The 23,537-nt window shown below is 42.0% G+C and overlaps 1 protein-coding gene across 1 annotated transcript in view; it reads left to right on the top strand.

Moving 5' to 3' along the window:
- The first annotated feature begins 4,289 nt into the window (after positions 1-4,289).
- phf24 (PHD finger protein 24) overlaps positions 4,290-23,537 on the top strand; it is a 34,578-nt gene continuing 15,330 nt past the window's right edge. Inside the window, exons 1-3 of the mRNA XM_064296409.1 lie at positions 4,290-4,817; positions 13,767-14,200; positions 18,954-19,139. Of these exons, the coding sequence (XP_064152479.1) occupies positions 13,769-14,200; positions 18,954-19,139 (618 nt within the window). The 5' untranslated portion in view covers positions 4,290-4,817; positions 13,767-13,768. The remainder of the gene's footprint in view (positions 4,818-13,766; positions 14,201-18,953; positions 19,140-23,537) is intronic.

The following is a 23,537-nucleotide window of genomic DNA, read 5'->3' as shown; positions in this document are numbered from 1 at the left end:
TGCATTGGCAAGGTGCTCTGCATTATCCAGTCTGGCTGTGACACCGCCTGCATTTGACTAATGATACCGCGCTTAGGCATACCTTATAAGGTGCCCAATTATATTGTGAGAAGTGGTTCATTAGGGATGAGCGTAGTTCATACTGCATTTCTATCCAAGGATTATGATCATGTAAGATTTATGGCCATTAAAGGAGGGAATGACTATCCAATCAGAGACACGCAAGGTCAATAAAGTCTTTCCCTGTGAGTCAACCTTGGAGTGCGTGCACGACCATGCTCCATGTTCAACAGACTGTATTATTTGCCTAATGGCTCCCTGAGCAACTCATTGGTTTCAGCGACTTATGTTCTGCTGGAGATGTTTAACTCAGCCTGTGCCACAGTAGGCAGAGTGGTCGCTTTGGATGCCGGTGCGTACTGAGCAGGGAGCATCATTGCCCAGACCAGATGGCTGCCATTATGCCTTGGAGGACGTATGCGTGCATCAGAGTAGGATATTATGTCCATTAGCTTATTGATCACATGATTTTGGCACCAGATTGTGCTGGCCCCAGCTGTTGTGTTCAGGACTCAAGAAAGCAGTCGATCATTCTTTACTAAGAACATGGAGGGACTGATTCTCACTTCGATTACTGGTCCCGTTCCAGGTTTTTTCCCTCTGTTATTGTTTTTCGCTGCCATTTTGACTTTTCTCTCCAGCTGTGTTCAGGTTGGTTGTGGGAAGAGTCTATTGTGATTATGCATCATAGCCGTTGGGGGTGGAGCCTATTCTGGCTTGGCATTAGTTTCAATTAGGGGAAAAATCTATTGTGCTTAATAGTCTATTATACAGAATAGCTGACACTATTCTGGTTGGGTCTCACAGCAGTTGTGGGAGGGGTTTATTTGTGTGTTCAGCACTCTTTCTTGCTTATACATGCTTGTGATAGACTTAAAAAGAATGTGTCCTCCCCTGGTGAAAAATGATTTCATCATACGGACACAAAAGCTGTTTCAGTGAATTATGCGAAATGTCTGCTTCATACATTTACTACATAAGATGGCCTGCCTGCCTTATATACAGACCCAGTGTCATCAGCCTAGGCTGCATCCATGCTTTCTGATTGCCTAATGCAAATGCCCAGAGAGGCAAGTGGCCATTAGGGCAATAAAGTCTTGCTTTGCTACGGTCAGCAGAATCACTGCAATTCCTGATAGAGTGATTCTGTTGATTGTTTATGGCTATATCGACCATTTGATGTCTATTTATGTGGCCAGTAAAGTATAGGAAAGGTGAACTGTGTCTTAAATATTTAGGTTTTAATGACCCTCTTCACTAATATTGTTACACCAATGATTATAGTGAATATAATAAAAACTATTTTGAGGATGATAATTAGCATTATAGGGTCGATTGCAGCATGCTTAGCTGCAGTTTAAACCTCAGAGTTATACCCCTAGACTAGAGGACTGAATTACCTGTACAACTGGAACAGCTAATCTTTATTTCACAGATGTAGATAGTTATTCCCATTATAAAGCAATAGGCCTCAGAAGTCGTGTCATCATTCCCTTCGGGTTCGTTAGCATTTTTAAGACTTCCGGTTCAAAAAATAGACACCCCTATGGGACAAATGAATGGCGATTTCCGAATTCCTTTAAAATAAATTATGACGTTTGGACATTTTTTTGTATATGATTATAAAATAATGCTTTTTACCCATTTTTTATAATTAAAAAAAAAATTCTGTCATTTTAAAAGAACAATTGCTAACGGCTAAGTGGTTAGCCACCCGAGATGACCCGTCGCACAATTACAACATCACACACAGAGCTGTTTCGATTGACGCGCGAAAACCGTTTTCTTCCCGTTGTTTCCTGTTAGTGTAATAAATTATAAATTTCTCTAGTATTTTACGGTATCCTTCGCAGGCTGCAGTCAGGAATAACTAGGCTACTTGCGCTTCACAAGCGTTGCCAGGGAACCACAAGAGAACCACGTAAATAACATGCGCAGCAGTGTTAGCTTTTTGTTAGCAAAATAATTGTATCGGTTGAAAAACGACATTGGAATTCAGCGGATCCAGTGCCATTTAAGAGAGAAATGTGTCTGGATAAAAACGTCCAAGTTCTAAAAGCCAGCTTAAATCACCGACTGTGACAGGGACGGTTATGTGAAAATCCATTCATTTTTTTCCATAGAGAAATTTCCGGAATTCCATATATGGGCAAGGTCTACGCATTTAAATTTAAAGTTTATACTCCAGCTAAGCATGCTACAATTCACCTCTGATGTCTATCAGGATAATATCAATGGTTGTGATGATAATGATGATTATTGTTATTATTACTATTAGTATAGTGTGTTGTTGGTGATCGTGGTTGTGGTGTCATTGGTTATTTTTTCATGTTTACATGAAAAAGGAGTTATTTGAAAATGATGAAGCTGCAAAGAGAAAAATGTTTTAATAAGAAATGACAGATTTCATATTTCTTAAAGTGACTTTGAACTTCTCCCTAAAGTCACACTCTTGCTGTCCCTTTACTTCTCCCTTCTCTCCTCCTCTCCTCATTCGTCCAGTTGCTCCAGTGTGAAGGTAAGAGCTGAGTTCAATGCGATCTGAGAAACAGAGTGTGGCCTGAAACACAGCCACTAGACTAAAACATCTGACTCATCGTGCTTCTTGACTGAATATCAGCTTAGCTTAACAGTGTGATTCCCCAATATAAGACACTCTTCCAGTTAAAACAGAGAAATCATTTGCAAAAGCCGGAAATGATAAACAAAAAAGAATGTTCAGAATGTCAGTGCATGTGCTTTGCATCTCAGAATGAGAGAGAGAGAGAGAAAGTGAGAGAGAGGCAGTAAATGTTGCTCTCCTGCAATTCATTCACTTGCTTTTTCCTTCCTTTCTCATTCCCTCATTCCACTGTCTGCAGTGATTGGGCTCCTGGGTGGGCGTCTATCCCATCATTATTTTTAACGCATCATTTCCGCAGTCAGATAAATTCAAGGAATCCGCTGCCTGACCAACTCCTGGTGTGTGAATTCTTCAACAAGCATTTTTAAAATGCAGCTGATACAAATGAGGGCAACTTGTGTGGGAGTTGAATCAACAGCGGGATGAATATGTTTCATATTCTGAGCAAGGTTGCAGCCAGGGGATTATAATTCACTGCTTTTGAAAAGCGTGATCAAATTCTAATGGGAATTGTCAGTGTACGTGTAATTGCGTTTTGGAATGTAATCATTATTTATCATTTAGTATTTCCATAAGGCATTGATCAAGCTATTTCATTTTCTGGGTTTTAATGTTATAATTAATTTTAAATGATCACATGGCTGGATAACCACTCTTTCGCACAGACACATGAAGGCACACACACACACACACACACACATACAACCTCAAACTACTTACATGCAAACACATTTGCACATATTCAATTTTAAATTCCATTGCCTGAATAGCATAAAATACTTACCACCCATACCTGAAGTATGTTGTTTTTACTTTAAGGGAACTAACTTTTAAGAGTAATCAGGCATTCAGGCAGTGATCTCTGTTTCACACTGCTTGACAGCTTGCAGTGGGTTAAAGGTGCAATGAAAAATAGCTTAATTATGTGCAGTAGCTTATATACAACCTTTGTTCTCTATAAGTACTTGTATAACACACACACACACATGCAGGCGCACACATGTGCAAAAACACAAACACACACACACACATTAATTTCTTTACATTACATTACATTACAGGCATTTAGCAGATGCTCTTATCCAGAGCGACTTACACAACTTTTTTACATAGCGTTTATGTTGCATCCATTTATACAGCTGGATATATACTGAAGCAATGGAGGTTAAGTACCTTGCACAAGGGTACAACAGCAGTGTCCTAGCAGGGACTCAAACCTGTGACCTTTAGGTTACAAGACCAACTCCTTACTACACTGCTGCCCACAAGGATCTTTAGAATGGAGATACAGGCTAAGAGTTCTTGTATTATGGCTACAAGGAAAAGCACTCCCTATAACAACTGTATGCACTCCCAGGTCTGTGACAAATAATGACACCACTACAGTCACGTTTGGTTGAATGTTGTGCTTTAATTTAAACGAAGAGAAGACATCTACAGCAAAATCCGAGCCACGTTTCATACCTATCTCTTTATACTGTCCTCCTTTCATACCCTGTAATGCTGAAATGATGCAGTCCACCAACTACTCTGAATTGTTATTGGTGTTTCCGGAGAGAAACGTCACTTGCTTTGCCCTCCCTGTTCTACTCCCAGGCCAGCGGAGACAACTCGCATTCCAGATCCATTGCCGTCTTCCGAGGAACTTGACGCTCTTCCTTGTTTTAGAGTGAGGATTTGTCAATATCGTTCGGTGTCATTACAAAATAACAAAGAGCAGACTGCATTCTAACAAATTAAACAATTCTGTGTCTTAATTTTACCCTTCCCCCGAAATTCTGTCTTATGGTTGTTTTATTAACTTGCGGAACTGTCCTGAAAAGACCGCCCAGTCGTACCGTTGGGGCGCGGTATTTCAGCACCGGAGCTGTCCAAGCCTGTGCACTGCCTCAGCAATCAACATCGAGCGCAAGGACTGAACTCTTGCTTCATTGACTGCTGCATGCGCATCACTTCGCTTCGGTCTCGAGATTTTTTATGCATTTTTTTTCGGCTGGGTTGTGACTTGCTATAAAAAATACTCCGCATATTGTTAGAAGCAGAGTGGAGCCTGGCCATGCTGTGTGGACGCCTCTAAAGAAAATAGGGGAAAAGACAGCCTTGACTCAAGGAGCAAAGTCGGAACCCATCCCAGGTAGGACTGCATTCACTCTAAATATAGGTCTTCCGTGGAAACCTACAGACTTTCAATGTCTGGTTTACGTTAATTGTGGATGTAGATAAACGGTCGATCAACTATCAAGTTGTCGACGCAAAATAGTAAGGGGCATAAATGAAAGCGATGGTATTATTATTATCCTTTAAACCTGATAATTAAAACCTTTTAAATGCGACTGTTTTGCACTGGTTTGTGCGTTGAGCGATTCAAGGGTACGACGTTTCGATCTTTTCATCGGACAATAGACAGATGCATGGCAATATTCAATAAAGATTCGATCGCTCTTCTGCGGCTTGCGCGAACTGGCTTGGTGGGAGGCTTTTTTCTGGTGCGTGAGCAGTGCGTTCCACACAAGCCCAATTTAGGTCAGCGTTGTCAGTGGGTGTGGGCTCGTGGAGGAGTCCACATAAGGAGTTTCAAGTTTTTCAGTCTTTACAACCGATTTAAAACTCAAAACAATGCGACAACAACAAAGATATTATCTTTCCAAATTCTACTTTGATCTTGGCACTTCGCTATAAGCACGTCATGATAGAGTGGGCAAAGTGAAATCCAGTGATTTATCCGAAAGAGTCTAGGGAACAATGCTTTTTATTTACGCGGACGATCAGAAGAAAACAAGGAGGGGAAATGCTGAGGTATATTTGGTTTCAAAATGAAATGTAATAAACATTGGCGACGGGGGCTGCATGTTTTTATTATACTGCACTATCACTTCGAGTCTCTCTCTCTCTTTCTCTCCAAAATCCTGTGGTGGCCACTTCCTTTTTGAGTGTTCGTTTACGTGACGTTTTTATATTTCGCAGTGTCTAATGGAGCCATTGACTTCATGACTAAGTTCCTCCCCCTCCCAAGTTAAGCCATGCCTGGTGCCTCCATTGATAATTCGAATTCTGACCTTGGTGAATTATGGATATGTCGCATGTCCGTCCCCGACCGTTTCTTCCTCAAAGCACATGTCTTTGGAAACGACAGTTCTGCTTGCAGTGTCGAAGCCTTATTTAATAACCTACCAGTGCACTGGCAGTCTTGTTAAATCTCCCCCGTGGAGGCAAAGCGGCGAAGATGAAGCCATAAACAACGCAGCAGAAAACATTTGCTCAGATTATATCTTCCCACAAGAGTGATAATGGCACCAGGTTTTCAGCCCAGCAGGTTATGCGTTATCATGGTTTCCCAGTTGCAACTATTTATTTGTTGTTCTTGTATGATCAGTCATTCACCACGGCTTTCACTTGGTCCCATGTATGCTCGAAATACTCGAAGTTGTTTTGTTAAGGACGTTCTTGGGACGCACTCAATTTGTAAAACCCCACTCTACTCCCTGCCCCCTCTGGATAAAGTCCGCCAGCGGTCGCTGTTCAGGACCACGCGCATGAAATGCTTTTCCGCTAGCTCCCACAAAGAGCGCCGATTGCATGTTCCTCATACCTCATTGGCTGGCAAGTGCTACAGCGCGCGGTTGGCACGCCCAGGGTACTTAAATGAGTCTTCTTCCGCGCAATGTATTTAAGTTCATTTGTCATGCCCTGCAGCATCTCTCATAATTATGCGCTCTATTGCTAATTCTCTGTTTGCTTGCTTACACTGGCGGGTAAAAGGAAGACACCTCACAGTCTGTCCTCACATGATATTTGAATACAAAATTTAAAAGACACGCAGGCACGGGCACGGGCACACACACACACACACAAAGTTATTGTGTGGTGTGAATGCTTTGTTGTATGTATGTGTGTGTGTGTGTGTGTGTAAGTGAAAGCGAGAGAAAGAGAGAGAATACTGTTTTAAAATATTTTTCTTTATTTGAAGTAAAATTGATACTTCTACATAATTGATGTTAGTAGCCTAATTACTCCAAGCTATATTTCCAGGATAACCTATTTGATTTATTGGTTTTTCCATGTGTGATTCATTAGGTAATTAGCTGTGCTATTTTAACAAGCAGGTCTTTGGACTGGATCCAGAATATGCCAAGCAGCTCTTAGGTCTCTGTTTAGTGCAGTTTATTCACGAAAGCCCCCTAGTGGCCAGGCTGCTAGTGTCCTCAGATTGCTTAACTCAGGCATTTAGCGCTCCTGCAATCAAACAATTAGTAGACAATATACAGTAACTATGCTAAAGACGGTGTTTCTAAGTTCCACCATTGTTGTGTAAGCACCCCCTCCCTGCAGTCTCATCTGTAGCTATACCCCCCAAGCACGACACACTGGACAACAGTGTTTATATGTTTGGGAGTTCATAAAAATATTCTTTCACCACAAAAAAATTGTATTCCGTCATAGAACAAGATAAAACCAGCAATAGCCCTAAGGTATACCAATACAGTGGTGAAAGGTGCTGCTCACTGAAAAACAAAATAAACAAGAGTTAAGAAATTCTTGTGTAATTATACCACATAATTTTACTATCAATATCTGTGATGGAGTATGGAATAAATACACAATCCTGCCTTTGGTTTTACACATAAAGATCTCTCTTTCAAGATTCAGTGGTCCTTTATTGTCTTGGATAATCTATTTGAAAAATAAATATGCAAATAAAAAGCAGGGGTAGGCATTTACATCGGCCATGTGCAAAACCCCACTTGCTTTCAAGGCCATTATAACTCTTTGCAGTTCATTCTGGTTTGATTGATAACTCATTTAGCCAGTCGAGGACAGTACAAGTTTTCCAGTGTTGTATGGCATGTCTCATTTGACATTTGTGACAAACGATTGAGATCCCCACGTAACAGCTTGAATTGAGGCATAATTGTTTTTGAAAGATTTTGCCAACTCAATAGCATGGCCACAGCAAAATCTTGCTTTGCTGACATGGATTTTGGAAGCGGGTCAGAAGAGGAGGAAACATAAAGTCTTGCAAGATACATACAAACAAAGCAAAGATGTACTTATTACTGCATGCAACATTTCAATTATGTTGTGTCATATTTATTGGTATTTATCAAAATGTTTATTTATATTTGCATTGGTCATAAAAGGCAACTCTTAGCCTTTGATAATAATTCTCAGCGTATTTGTATTGGGGGCTAAAAGGGTATTAATATAGGGGCATTGTTTTAGTGTAAGTGTTAGCATAGCGGCTCAGTGGCCTGCTTTGTTAGAATTCATACCACTCAATGAAATTGACTATCTTTTGAGAGGTTTGCGCTATTCTCTGATGTGTACATATCACATCTTATAGTGTAAGTGTTCATAGGTGGCTCAGTAATGTTATGTTTGACATTTGCTTTCCCTTGGAGTGATCATAAATAGTTCCATTTGTAAAATGCTGTCCTATCCCCATGCAACAAAATATTACATACTGTCGAGTACAGAATAATGTATAAGAGTGAATGACTACATATATAGGTATGTGTACCATAACGGGGCATTATGTTTTTGCATTATTTTTCAATGTGGTATCAATATTTCATCTTAAACCATAATAAGGGGCAAATTTATGTTTTATGGCTGAAAAACAGCACATTATAATTTTTTGGAAAGTTTCTTGGACCCCTCAATATCTGATGAGAAGATAGTAATTCCCACTTGAAAATGATGCAAATCAGGTTTCATGAGTCAAAACATTTGATTTGTAGTTAAATATATAATTATGTTATGATTTACAGCAATGCACAATTTAGACGTTTCGGATAGATTTGGCATAGACACTGCTTACATTTTTCTTCATTGATCTATAGTAGTTCTGCATATCACCCTCAAATTTAGCATAATTGTGGTCAAGAAGTTTATGATCCAGGACATGTATACATTTACCTGGTACCTGCACACACATACACACACTCATATTATATGTAGCATGTGATCTTTCAGTATTTCTTTTCAAACAACTTTGTTTTTAGATTTTTATGATTGCATTTCTGGCACTTTTGTTTTCTACCTAAATTACAAATCTAACCTAACCTAAGTTAGTATGGCAAATGCTGAAAGTGTCTTCCTTCATTTGTGTAATTTTCTAAAGTCTCTGTGATGCTCACATCTGGAGTTATGAAGCCTTAAATTGAACAGCCCCTAAATGGATGAGGATTGGCTTGATTTGGTATTTGCATGAAGGGGTTAATTGCTTTCAATTTTCTGGATGGAAAGCAGAGTGGGAATTCCAAATAACTCAAGCAAGCACCAAAGACACTTTGGAGTTAGCATCCAACAGTGTTTAAGCTACAGTCTGTATGATTACATATCAGTTGACTCTGGTGGTGCAGTTGAGTAATTAAACTGCACATAGAAAAGTAAACCCTGCATTGAAGTTTAGCAGACAGTAAGGAGTTTGTCTGTGAGTGCGCTTTGATGGTGGATGCTATAGATGTAGCAATGCAAACACAAATGGACAAAAAGATAATAATAATAATAATGAAAAAACAGTGCATGTGCATGCGCACACACAAACTCACGCACACACACTGCACACAAATACAGTTATTACAACAGTGCAAGAACATAATCACAATCACCATGGAGAGCAGTGTAAAAAAAATCATTTGTAATGGGATGCACCTGCTAGTCAATAACCAAAGTCTCATCCCCTCACATGGCAGGAGTCCCAGCTGGTTCGTCTTTCTAAATGAGACTGATAAATAGGAAACTGCTCGCTCATGAGGGGGGTTGCAGCTCCACTGACGTTTTTAACGTTTATCGACACCAGAAGCGCACAGAAAGGCAGTGGAACAATCCGGAAAGCCTGCGCTTTTGTCACACCCAGAAAAGCCAATTTGCACCAATTTTCTCTGTAGCCAGGCATAGCTGTTGGGCAGACATATTGTTTGTTTCAGGAGGTGGGTACAAGGCTAGAGAAACCAGCTCCACTCCTGAGAGTTTCAGAGGTCAGCAAACCCTGACTTCCAGAAGAAACAACTGTGTTACTCTAGTTAGGGACTCAGGTGGTATTGGTATAGGCTAGTTATAATTGCTTAACCTTTCAGGGCCTGGTGCCACAGTGACACAGTTATTGCTGGAAGTGTCAATCCCTATAAGATACACCTTTGTAAGATGGGGTCTTGAGGTACGATAATTCAAACATGAACCACAATAGCATCACAGGATGCCTGGACCAGCATGTCTGTTTCACCTCATTAAAAAATAAGGACCCAAGAGGCTGTAGGATGTTGTAAACATTTTCTTTGTCCTTCATGACAGAGTGTGGCTGTCTTGATCTGCTTTCCAGTTTGTTAGAGCAGAACTTTAAAAATGATTCTCAGAGCTGTGGGAAAAGATAACTTATGTATTATATTGTGTGTATTTTGCAGTGTATGAGTCCTTGTCTGGACATGTAAAATAGCCAGTCATTATATGTGTGTCATAAAAAGGGCTGAATAACATATCTGCACAATGTACACACCCACGCATGTGTATGTCCTCACAAACACACACATACACGCACACATGCACACACACACTTAGTTTAACACACACTAAAAGCCCCTCCCTTGTATACAAATATGTAATTGACAATCATATCATTATTTAAACTTTGAAATTACTTGCCAGAAAACCTCACAGGTCCCCACTCTGAACAGCTGACCCATTAGTGTCAAGTTGAATTTAGCCGCTTGGGCATTTTGAAACAAGTCCTTCACTTCAATTTCACAACTTTGCTTTTAAAAAATCATGAATCAGTCATCTTTGTTTTCCGATTAATGTGAGGGAGCAGTAATGTGTGTCCATTGCCCTTGGAACAGAATGATGCTTCCTTCCTATCTTATGCTGTATCAAATTATTTTCAGTACCCATAATGTACCCTCCACTGTATTTCATCTCCAAGAGACCATTTTCCTTCTGATTTTATCCATTTGGCCTACAGAGGTGTTATTATTATGATTATCAGAATATTTATACAAAATGCTGTTAGGGAAGAAAAACATGGGGATTATTCCAATATTTCAGTTACATTTGCATTATTTACTTTCAGTATTCAACATTTAATAATAATAATACTACTAATAATAATCATAATAATAATAATAATAATAATAACAATTATTATTATGATTATTATTATTATTGTTGTTGTTGTTGTCGCTGCTGTTGCTTCTGCTGCTCCTGCTGTTGTTGTTGTTGTTTCCAGAATGCAGAAGCAATGTGCTTTTATAAAGGTTCGACCTGTTTAACCTCAGAAGCAGGGATCTACAATGTAAAAGCAATGCTCCTGATGAAATGGGTCCTAATGCTGGCTCTTGTAGCCTTTCCCTCCTGTCTGAAATGACAATTATTTTGCTGTAAAGAGTGACACCTCCCATTATGCAGACAATAACCACATGCTTTTTAATGCTCCTTGTTTGGCTATCATTTTTAAGTGCCTTCAATTTTTAAGCTCATATTTCCAAGCAAACATTGGAGAAAATCTATTTTGGATTAGCCGCAAACAAAAAGATACATTTTTATTTGTCACATTTTTATAAGCCGTTTTTTAAGCGGTCCGTAAAAATAGCCTGCCTCAGCCTGGAGAACCGTCTGCTGGAAAATACCTTTGAAGAAATACGCCATTGTGCTCTTGGTTAGGAGAGATTTCAATCCTTTACTGTGATCAAAATCAATTAGAACTGTGACTTGCATTTCTGCAAATGTTCTGCCATTTTTAATTGACAGGAGAATAACTTGATCATTTTTTCCCCCCTGTCCCCAAACTTGTAGCACATAGCTATTCCTGTTCTGTGCTGTAATTAAGCAGAGTCTGGTGCGACGGCATATCCCTTCCCCCGGGGAAAATTGCTGCTATGATGAGGTGGGGTGAGGGAGGGAGGGAACGTGCGTCTCGTAGCTCTTTTCAGTGGGAGAATTCGCAGGCCAAGCTGACAGCACTTAAAGGTCTGTTATGTAGAACATTTGGATAATGAGGGCATTGAAGGAAGATTTTTAGATCTCTGCTTACCCTGACTGTGTGCTGTATTCCACTGTGTTGAGTCTGATCTGAGAGAGCTGACCCACAGAGAGAGAGTAAGGGCGAATACGTCAGATACTGCTTAACTTCAACAAGATTCTAACTGCTGTAGAACAGACATGCATCTTTTACGCATAAACACGTACACACACACACACACACACACAAAACAGATATGCACACACAAAAACACACACACACACACACACACACACACATACACACAGACATGCTCACACGCTAACAAACACGCACACATGCACACAAACAAATTTGTGCACACAGAAACACATACACACACAGGCATGCACGCACACACGCACGCGCACGCACATGCACACACACAGGCATGCACATACACAAACACACATACACACAAACGCACACAAACGCACACACACACATGCTTCATCCATTCAGAGCTATGGAGAGGAAGCAGGAGCTGGAGAGGGAGATAACATTTACATCCTCCTCTGTGTGTCTGCTGAAGAAAGGAATGAGAGAGCCCTGCTAATTCTCGCACGCAGTTTTCATAAACCATCCATCCTGCGGTCTCCTCACTAGCCTGCAAAACCAAACTCACAGCATCTGTCACATGCACTAGCCCTCGCTCCGCTGATTACACGCACACATGTGTATTTAACGGTTCTAACGTTTATGTTCGTTTAAATGTAGCTGCTTATCTTGTGTGTTTGTGGGTGTGTGGGTAATTGTGTGGGAGTGCTTTCGATTGCATCTCTGAGTGCATCCGCGCATCTGTATGCATGTGTGTGTGTGCATGTGCGTGTGTATTTCTTTGCATGTGTGTCTATGTGCACATTTGTGTGTCTGGATTTATATGTTTCTCTGTGTGCACTGAGTGTACCTATGTGTGTGTGTTGTATATATGTGTGGGTGGGTGTACTGTATATGTTTGTGTGTATGTGTGTGCATACATGTGTGTGTGCATAGCTGTGCGTGTATGTGTGCGTATGGACATGTCTTAACTGTATAGGGTACGGATGTTCTGTAGGAGTCATGCAGTTTGACTGCTCGCTCAACATTTGCACACTTGCAGTTTAATTGGATGTCGCCGGTCTCACAGAACTGCATGTTTTTTAGAAGTGTGATGAAGGCTGCAGGGTGTCTGCACACACTGGGTTTCAGGCACTTAAGGGCACTGTGGATACGGAAAAATCGGAAATGGCAGCGATTGAAAAACAAATTCTGAGAAAAAAGTCTTTGATGTGTGGGAGTGTACATTTTGAATTTAAATGTGAGTATGTGTGTGTGTGTGTGTGTGTGTGTGTGCGTGTGTACACCTGCTTCCATCGGCAGCAAATTGTACCAGTTAATGACCACATGAAATGAATGTAATAATAATAAACGTGGGGGGGGGGTGGTTAAAGTTTTTTTTTTTTAATTAAAGTGTCTTACGTGTCACCTCTGTCTATAAAATCCCTTTTTCGGTAGGGTGGTGTTGAGGTATATCCCCAGGTCTCACATGATGGCATTAGCCATACTATACATTGGCCGCAATGGACTCTGACTGCTTAGCCTTCGTCTGCAATATGTAGGCTTTCAGAACTCTGGACGGCTCGCTGCTGTGCGCCAGCTTACCGCAGTCCAATGGGAGATGGCGATTCACGGCGGTTCCCTCTTCCCCTGTTCTGCTTTGCGGGTGTGGGTCAGTCAGCTGTGATCCAAATTTGCTCAGAAAGCTTGCGCGGTCCTTCCTTGGCGGAGCGAGTGTGTTTGCGTGCTCAAAGAAAAGTACCCATGCTCAGGTTAACAGCACAAATCTGTTCAACAAACTCGAATAGGATCTAGAAAGCAACATTCTCCTGGATCGTGCTAATTTGTGAATCGTAAATGTTTCTACTTATTAGATATGGGAATATTTTCCCCATAACATATGGATACAGCCTGAATCTGAAATATATTTTTTTTACTTTAACTAGTTTTTGTGAGTGAATCGGTGGGCCCTGCAGCATTTATAAAGTTGCTATTGTAAAGTGAAATCACTGGTCGTGTTCCTGTTGAGTGTAAGCACAGCTCCTCTCTCTGCAGACATGGGGGTGCTGATGTCCAGGAAGCAGCAGGTGGAAAAGGTGCAGAAGTGCAGCGTGGTGGTCTCCGCCTTCAAGGAGGGGCTGAAGGACTGCCCGTCCCCGACCGACCCCCCCGAGGAGCCCGTGGAGGCAGAGGACACGCCCGCTGAGACAGAGGGAGCTGAAGGACCGCCCAAGGAGGAGGAGAAAGGGGAGACGCAGAAAGAGGACGATGGCAAAGCGTGCGCCTCCACTTCCCAGCATGCATCAGCCCAACAGAGGGAGGACTGTAGGATCAACCAGGAGGCCTGGTCCCGCCTGAGGGACGGGAAGGGGGTGGAGCCCGAGGACCTGGACCGTGCCAATCAGCTCACCCCTCCAGCGTTCGTCCGGCCCAAGAGGGACATCAACGACGACCAGCCCTTAGATATCGAGCTGGGGCAGAGAGAGCAGGTGGGTTGCGTTTGATGCGATGCAGTTGAGCTGAAATGTACATGAGCGACCTGTTCTCATTCCTTGGTGTCACTATGGTAAATTATCCACCTATCAATGCAGAGGGCATGAGACAAGGTTGAAAATACTGCAGTACGTACAACTCCAAAAGGGACAGCCTTGTGTCAAAGCTGACTTTCACAGGCCTATTGGAATCTGAAGTTAAATTCCACATACATTTTGTGAATAACAAATGTGTGTGTGTGTGTGTGTGTGTGTGTGTGTCTGTGTGCGTGCCTGCGTGTTTGCATGTGCATGTATTTATGTGTTTGCGTGTGTGTGTGTGTGTGTGTGTGAGAATAGCGTAAATTAGAAAATCTCAGAGAACATATTGGAAACTGAAGAAGGCAATCTGGCCTAATCCTTCATGTCGATAGGTTGATGTCTGACAGTAGCAGTGCGATGGGCGTCACACCAGCCTGTCACTGTTCATTTGTATTCAGCCGGTGTCATGCAGGGACCGGCATTTGTACTCAAAGTTTATTCCGGTTGATATGGGTCTAGGAGCGAGGCCAGGCTGCAGGGAACAGAGATATTGAAAAGCCTAGAGGCTGAACGAAAGAACAGGGGCAGTTCAGGGACACAGTGGCGGCAGGGAAGAATTTTTAAAATCTTCATTGTCGTTTTCGTTTTGACTTTAGCCCCCGCCCCCCCCCCCCCCCTCAGGCAGGAGAGAGGCTGTCCAAGGATTCTTGTCATGGCGCTTGCTGTCATAACTCCCGTGTGGCGGGACACGGTGTTCTAGTACGGTGAAGCATTGCCGTCGAGCTTATACAGAGTCCTGGCAGGATTCGCCTTGGATATGCTGAGAGAGGTTTTGACAGGTTTTGTCCCAGGGGGAGATGGGTTGAGTTTGCAATCAGAGTTTTGATGTGAAAAATGTATCGGTCCAAGAAAAGGAGCTAAGATGGAACAAAGCCGGTCTATTTTCAGACTTATCGAGGCGCGATCCGTATGAAACGACGTGTTTTTCTTCGGCGGGAAATGGCGGAAATATTTCAGGCTGCCGCCGGAAGGCTTCCTCCCCGTCCCTCGGTGGAGACGCGGGGGGAAGATGCTATCGACAGCACTGCTGTTCTCACCTCTCCTCCGGTCCCTGGGAGAGGCAGTGCTGTGGTGACATGAGGAGACAGTCCCGGCAAATGACCTTTTCTCCTCTGATGGATTAGTTTGTTTTTTTTAAGTGTCACTGTGAGAAGAAACAGCAATACTATGTGAAAACATCCATGCAAAGTAAATGCATACGCAGACATATACGCTGGCACATGTGCGCACACATATGCACACACACATGCACACAAACACACACACACACACACGTGTGTGCATACACAAAGCTGCATTTATGACGTGCATTTATTTAGGGTGTGTAGCGTGTAGCAATGGATAATGTAATAAGAAAGGTTGATTGAATTACTATGTCCTCTTTAATGTACTGTAATAACTGCTGATTAATGTAATAAGTGCCAGTCAATGTAATAACAATCTTAAATTGTTAACATAACAATGTTTGGCAGTTAATGTAATTACGTATTACATTAATAAGTTATTATTAACTTTTTAATGCCGGTTAATGTAATAACTTATTACATTAACCGGTGGTTATTGCTTTAACTGGGAGTTACACCTTTTTCTGATTAATAATGTAATACTTCAACTGTTAATGTAATATGCCAACATTCCTGTCTTCCATCATTTCAAGTGTCACACTTTGCTTCAAGTGTCCCACTTAAATGGAAGTGTACTAAAAGGGTCATACAGATATAGAAACAGTGTGACATGAACCCTCATAGGCACTTTAACATCAGACCAGGGATACTTTTTGAATTTCAAGTGCTGTTTCATTTTTTGAAACTATTAGGGGTGTCAGACGGATGGGGTTCGCACTTCTGGAGTTCCATCTGGTAAAGCATACTGTAGCTTGAGTATATGAAAGGATTTGAAAGGTGCACACACACACACGCACACACACAAACATGCACACACACACACACACAAACACACGCACACACAAACACAGACACACACACACACACACACACACACACACATACACACACGCACAAACACACACACACACACACAGCCCTTTTCCTCTTACAGTTGCACTACCGAGGTGTTACTCCTTTTCTTGCACACATTAATGTCTGCCCATTCTCACCGAGGGATCAGACATCAATATTTCCTCATTGCCTAACTGAAGCTCTTGTTTGTTCTGCTAGAGGGACATTAAATCCCCATTATAGTGCCTTCAGTATGACATCATTGGTCTTCTCACTCATTGGGCGGTGTCCACGCAAGGGTACAGGACTAGATAATGGTGACATTCTTCTGTTTGACAAACAAAACGGTGCAATTAGTAGAATATGTGTCAGATAGGTATTTTGTTGAATGAATGTATTTCTTACTAATGTTATGACAGTGGTCTCCAACCCTGGTCCTAGGGTTGCCAGATTAAGAATTTGTCAGAACCAGACGGCTTAATTACGAACAAGGCGGGAAGCTGTCAAAAACCAATTGGGACTGGTGATGGACCGGGGGAGGGGGTGGATCGGGGGGAGAACCTACTGGAGTGGATGACTAATACAGACTCAAATTCTTCACAAACACACAGTACCTTTTTTCAGTTACTCAGACCGGACGATATATTGGTCAGGACCACAAATTGGGCCAGTGCAAATAATTGAAAGACATTCTGGTCAAAAACTGGCTTTCTAGCAAGCCTGTCTGGTCCTTGGACAGACTACTCAAAAGTAATGTCACACTCATTACTGAGAATTAAAATTTAGTTTGACTTTAGGTCAAAGTAGTCTCACAGTTTGTTGCCATCACTGACAGCTGGCTAGCTACGCATTCCATTAACTTATTAGTAATGCATTTTTCTCGATTGCTTTAATGGATTTTTAGTGCTGCAGCGGAGCATGAGTAACATGGTTTTCTTTATGATAATTGTTGTATTGAAATAATGGCAATGGCAATTCAGCACTGTATTAGTGTGTATTGGAGGCATATCAGTAGACCCAATAGTGACGTGTAAAGTATGCATTGAAGTGAAGTATCCTTCATATCATATCATACTTACAACCCTACAAACATCATACTGAATCATACTGTTCTATGCATTGTAGAGATTGTGAGATATTACATACATTTTTTTTGTTTGTAGGAAATTACTATGATCTGAGTTATATCAAAACACATTTGAATCCAAGAACAACACAACAACATTGTATTAATTGCCACACAAAATGTATCAATTTATTATAATATTGCTTTGGCTATGGGGTATATCTGCATACCAATACTGTCTTTATATCTCTGCGTACGTCTGTGTGCATTGTGAGGCATTGTGCATTGCATGTCACTAGCATAAGGGGGCAGGGTTTGAGTGGATGGGGGGGGGGTTATATTTAAGGCAAAGGATTATGGGTCTGTTATGTTTGATTCAAAGGATTATGGAACTTCTATTTATTTGGCGTTAGCAGTGTTAAATGCAAACTAAGTGCACGGGATATGCAGGTAGCCTGTTTCCATTAGAGTTGTCTAATTGAGCTTGCGTAATGCCAATTGAAGGGGCTGTCGGGTTTAATCAGCCATTGGACAGCATAGCGTCACGGGTGATAAATCTGGCAACCGCCAGCGAGGCTGATGGTGCTACCGTCACACCCTCCCCCCCCCCCCATTTTTTATACACTATATTTCCACGACTTCCACATCCATAGCAACACATCCTGCCCGCCGTCTGTAAGTACAGCAGTTTGGAGTCAGCCCACGTATCCCGAACAGTCTCACCTGTGACGTCCGTAGCAACGCTGACATTCTATACTCAATCCAGAGATATGCTGGATCAAGGCCAAAAACAGCCTCGGGACACTTTGGCTGTGGCACTGAACTGGAGCGTCTGGGATATTAAAGGCGCTGTCACGCTGCACTGCTGCTGTGATCTGACCCACCTTTACAAAAAGGAAATATACCACAGTATACTGGAAACGTATAGATGCATTTAATGAGAAATATTTCACAATGATACAATGTATTTTTATGTATGTATTTCAATTTCTGAAACTGGCATAGTTGCCTATTAGATTTACATTTCAGAAGATTTAAATTTACATTATTGTTATCCAGAGTGACCTTGATAATGCATTTCATTTCAGTATATATTGCAATATATTCCATTTGTATCTGGGCAGGGAAGATGCTGTATGCCTTCCTCTTCATCCTAGTGTCTAAAACATTGATGCTATGAAGGGTTAATAGGTTACGCATCCAATTAAGCTGATGATATAATGGTGCAACAATAGTGTAAATAAAATGTGACAGTGTAACACACGGTTTCATAGCTACCGCATTGTCACTTTAAAGGGAGAAAGTTCTGGAATTACACTTACAAATTACACGAAACAAAGCGGCCTTACACACTTGTTACTAAAGTGACAGCACTATTGTTGCGCTGGTTTAAAATGGGGGCAATTAGTAAACTCCTTCATTATTATATGCCATTGTTATATAACAGCGTGGGGTTGGTGAGACAGACTTATTGCAGTTAAGAGCTATAGTTACATCTGTGATATATTCAATGCTACTTCAACCACTCTGCGGTTGCCTATGTTATGTGTGTGTTGCTCCGCCCACAATCTCATGGTTATGCATATGATGCGTGCGATGCCCCTCCCACAACTGCACGGTAACCTTACGGGCATTCTCCCTGCAGCCGGTGAACGACGAGATGTGCGAGATCTGCGAGGTGTGGACGGCGGACGACCTGTTCCCCTGCCGGATCTGCACCCGGGTCTTCCACGACGGCTGCCTGCGGGAGATGGGCTACGTGGGCACCGACACTGTGCAGGAGATGAGGGACGCCGCCCGCTCCGCCACCGGGTGGAGCTGTTACTACTGCGTGAGTCTGACAGAGCCACGCCCCAAACTCACTGACCTCTGTCCCACCGCGTGAGTTCACCTGAGCCATGCCCCCAAACTCACTGACCTCTGTCTCACCGTGTGAGTTCACCTGAGCCATGCCCCCAAAATCACTCACCTCTGTCTCACCGTATGAGTTCACCTGAGCCACGCCCCCAAAATCACTCACCTCTGTCCCACCGTGTGAGTTCACCTGAGCCATGCCCCAAAATCACTCACCTCTGTCCCACTGTGTGAGTTCACCTGAGCCATGCCCCAAAATCACTCACCTCTGTCCCACTGTGAGTTCACCTGAGCCACGCCCCCAAAATCACTCACCTCTGTCTCACTGTGTGAGTTCACCTGAGCCACGCCCCCAAAATCACTCACCTCTGTCCCACTGCGTGAGTTCACCTAAGTCACGCCCCCAAAATCACTCACCTCTGTCCCACTGCGTGAGTTCACCTAAGTCACGCCCCCAAAATCACTCACCTCTGTCCCACTGTGTGAGTTCACCTAAGTCACGCCCCCAAAATCACTCACCTCTGTCCCACTGCGTGAGTTCACCTGAGCCACGCCCCCAAAATCACTCACCTCTGTCCCACTGTGAGTTCACCTGAGCCACGCCCAAAAATTACTCACCTCTGTCCCACTGCGTGAGTCTGACTGAGCCACGCCCCAAAATCACTCACCTCTGTCCCACTGCGTGAGTTCACCTGAGCCACACCCCAAAATCACTCACCTCTGTCCCACTGCATGAGTTCACCTGAGCCACACCCCAAAATCACTCACCTCTGTCCCACTGTGAGTCCACCTCAGCCACGCCCCACAATCACTCACCTCTATCACAGTCTGTGCACCTACTCCCAGCTCCTGAATACCAGAGTTCAATTCAACCTGCAGATCATTTCTGGAACAGGGCTCCTGACTCCCACACACTTATTATGGGATGTTTTTTGCAAGTAAAATGCTGGTGGTAGGGAAAGGTGAATCCGATGCAGACTACCAGCAAGTATGATTGAAATTCCACTAAGACAAATCCAATCCATATCTGGCTTCTTGTGCTTAGACCTCGGCTGTCAGACGTGGCATGCATTGGATTTATCAAGAAATGGAATACGTGTTGCATGAAAAAGACACGTGCAGTTGGCTAAACAGAACAGAGATTTGTTCTGCATCCCTCGGGAATTATCCCAGCACATGTAGATCTATACGAAATGTAATTAGCACAAAGGACAGGACACTCAGTGTGCTTTATTGCGTGTATTAACATAGAGTATGGATCACATTTACATAACCTGAATCAAATGCACACTAAGTTTACATTACAGAGTACACCAGGGAGAGAGGACAGAAGGAAGCTTCCATGTGGGTTGGGTTTCTCAGTACTGAGACTGGAGCTCTGTCCAGATCTTAGGGGAACGTAAAGTACTATTTTGAGAGTTAGACAAGGGCATGTTACAGAATAGCCTCTGTGCAGGGGTTTGGCGTGCTTCTTCAGATTCAAAGAGCTTCTCTCCATTTGGAGATGTTTTTGGCTGGACCGCAACAGCGGGGCCAGCCCTACAAATGCGAATGGCTGTGACTGAGTGATGAAGTTATACCATTGGTCGGCCGAGTTATGAAGTTACACCATTGGTCGGCCGGATCACGTGCGTTAAATCCAGCCTTATACTAGATTTTAACCTGGTCTTGTTTCAGACAAGCCTTTTCAGTGTAGACGGGATGTTGTGCATTTGGATAAGGCTTGGGGCCCTTGTGGTATATCTACTATACAGATCTGATTTTTGGGGCCCCTGTTCAAGTATGCGGTTTATGGAGTATGGTTCATAGAATATTTCTTAACAGCAAACTGAGCCCTGAAACTTTATGTCGTATTTACTTTGGTAAGTTGCATTATGTATGCAGTCCTTTATCCATACATAATATGCAGTCTATTTCTTTATTTCTTTATTTACTTGAATGAATTATTAATTGTTAAATTACTGGTTTAATTTCTACCTCTTTTGTTAGGTGCTTGATATTTTTAAAGCTATTTATTAGAAGTCATTTATCAAAGGTCTAGAACTGTGCTTCAGCATTGATTGATCTGTTATGAATTGTACTGATGAAAGCTTCGTCCATATGATTCATTTTCTATGCTAAATGAGGTCAGTGATGAATATTTTACCACAGGAGTCCTCTGTAGCATAACAACACGTTGAGTCTGCCGGGTCGGCGGTTTGCGTGGAAACAATAACAGTGATTTATCAAGAGCAGCGTTTTCCTTCAAACCCGCAGGGCCTTTTCTTAGAATCCAATTAGCCTTCAAAAGCCTCCACCCTCCTGTAATCGTATGTCAAAGTATGTCACATTTTCCTTCCTGCTTTTCCATTGTGTTTTACTTTATTTTACATGTCCGCAGTTTTGATTGACTTTTGAATTTAATGTGGGTTATTGGCATAAGGCACAACATTAATGTCACAGAATCAACCCCATTTATTGATAGATTTTGTACTAGCATCGAAAAGCTTTTCGCTCGTCGTTTTAAGAATTTAATATCAAGGCGGCTTCTTGTTGAAACAAATTAAGCGTGCTAATTTGAAGGCAAGGGCTATGGGTCTTGTTGCATCTGCTTGTTTATTCGTTTAGACTGTTCAGGAGGTTGGTCAGAAGGGGGTTGCCTAATATAGCGCACGCAGAAGTGCAAGATGCCAATCAATGAATAATTCAGGGACAGGCTCTCTGAAATTAAAAATGTATCAGTTCAAACCAGCAGAGTGACTCTTCTTTTTTTTTAAGGATGAGAGGAAGGACAGATTTTAATGAGAAGAAAACAAATGTTTGGGAATGTCATAGCCAGATAAAGGTCATATGACATGTATTTAAGAAGTCCCAGCACATAATGTGTCTCATGTCTTTATAATACATTTCTCAAAAGACACTCAGCGTATAAATGAAGACAAGCATGACTACCTTATCTGCAAATCCTGCCTCACTGATGTTCATTTTTCATAATTTTACCTGAAGTGGTTTGAGGACATTTTAGACCATGAATTTATGCCTAAACCCTACAAAATATAAGAGGCAAAATTTTTACTTTGGTTGAGCACTGTTATTGTGAGCGAAGAAGTGGCCTTACATGCCCTCAGTATTTGTCTGACACACATTTGTGGTGTAATAACGAAAATCCCATTCACTTCAGCTTTATCTGAGTTCCCTGGAGGACAAAGATGTATAGGTTACATAAGTCATTTGAAGTGTTCTCTCCAGAGGGACTTTTCAGGGCCATTTTCTATTGGCTAATGCATGTGCAGAGAACAACCCTATTGATGAACGTCAGCATTCTACAGTTCGTGTACCGAAGAGCAAGAATGCATGCTGAGATACCAGGGAATACTTTAAAACGACAGAGACTCCCTCCTTTTTGTCTGCAATCTTAGCACCTCAACTGAAAGTAAAACCATAAAAATATATTACCCAGCGTTGGGGCGCCTTACTTTTTGAGAAATTGTCTTTGTCTTATTATTTTTTTTATAGCATAGTGCATCAAATACAAATATGAGGTTAGTGAACTCCATTATTTTTTTTGTGCCCCATTATACATTAGCAGTTATAAATCCATTTCCGATGGCTTCGTTCATCTTTCCCGGCTGTGGTTAATTGATTGTTTTGCCGAGCGCCGAATAGATCAGGCAGAGGCCAGGATCCTGTTGTAAATCTTCACGACAATTCTGGCACTTTCTTTCCTAAACTCCAGATCAGTAGCGTGTGACATTTCCCCAGATATTAAAGCAAAAGCTGGGGAAGAGGCACAGCGCACCGCAAGCAGACTGTTTATTTATTTATTTATTTATTTATTTATTTATTTATTTATTTATTTATTTATTTATTTATTAGCACGTTTCTCCATTTTTGAGCATGATTATGCTTTGCACTACTTTCATCAGACGAGTACTCTTCTCTGGGTTTCAAATTAAAAAAAAAAAAACAAATTTGAATATATTTCTGAATATTTTTTAATATTTATGAAATTAACTCAAGTTTCGAAGGTGCTGACCAGTTGTTCAATGCATCTGTATTTGTGCAACGCAGGCCGCTAGCATGGTTGCGTTTTCCACCATTCCACCGTTTGTCACTTATTTCCTCCATTCATCACAGCTAGGCAGAATAGACACATTGGTGACATAAGCTCAACTGGGGGCTGGAAAGGGTACAAAGCAAGGCTTTGTAAAAAAAAAAAAGTGCTTTGTCTTATTTACATTCCTGTCAGATAAAGAGAAATATAGTCCTTGAGTGGAGCTTTCTCATTGCTCAAAGGGCACTGGTCTCATTGGGAGAGACAGGACAGATGCAAAACAACACTGACATCACTGCATGCACCGCTACGCACTGTTGCCATGGACTGATCTATTATTCA

The sequence above is a fragment of the Anguilla rostrata genome, chromosome 10 (genome assembly GCF_018555375.3).
Source record: "Anguilla rostrata isolate EN2019 chromosome 10, ASM1855537v3, whole genome shotgun sequence".
Classification (NCBI taxonomy): Eukaryota; Metazoa; Chordata; class Actinopteri; order Anguilliformes; family Anguillidae; genus Anguilla; species Anguilla rostrata.
This window is presented reverse-complemented; position numbering and strand designations above follow the sequence as displayed.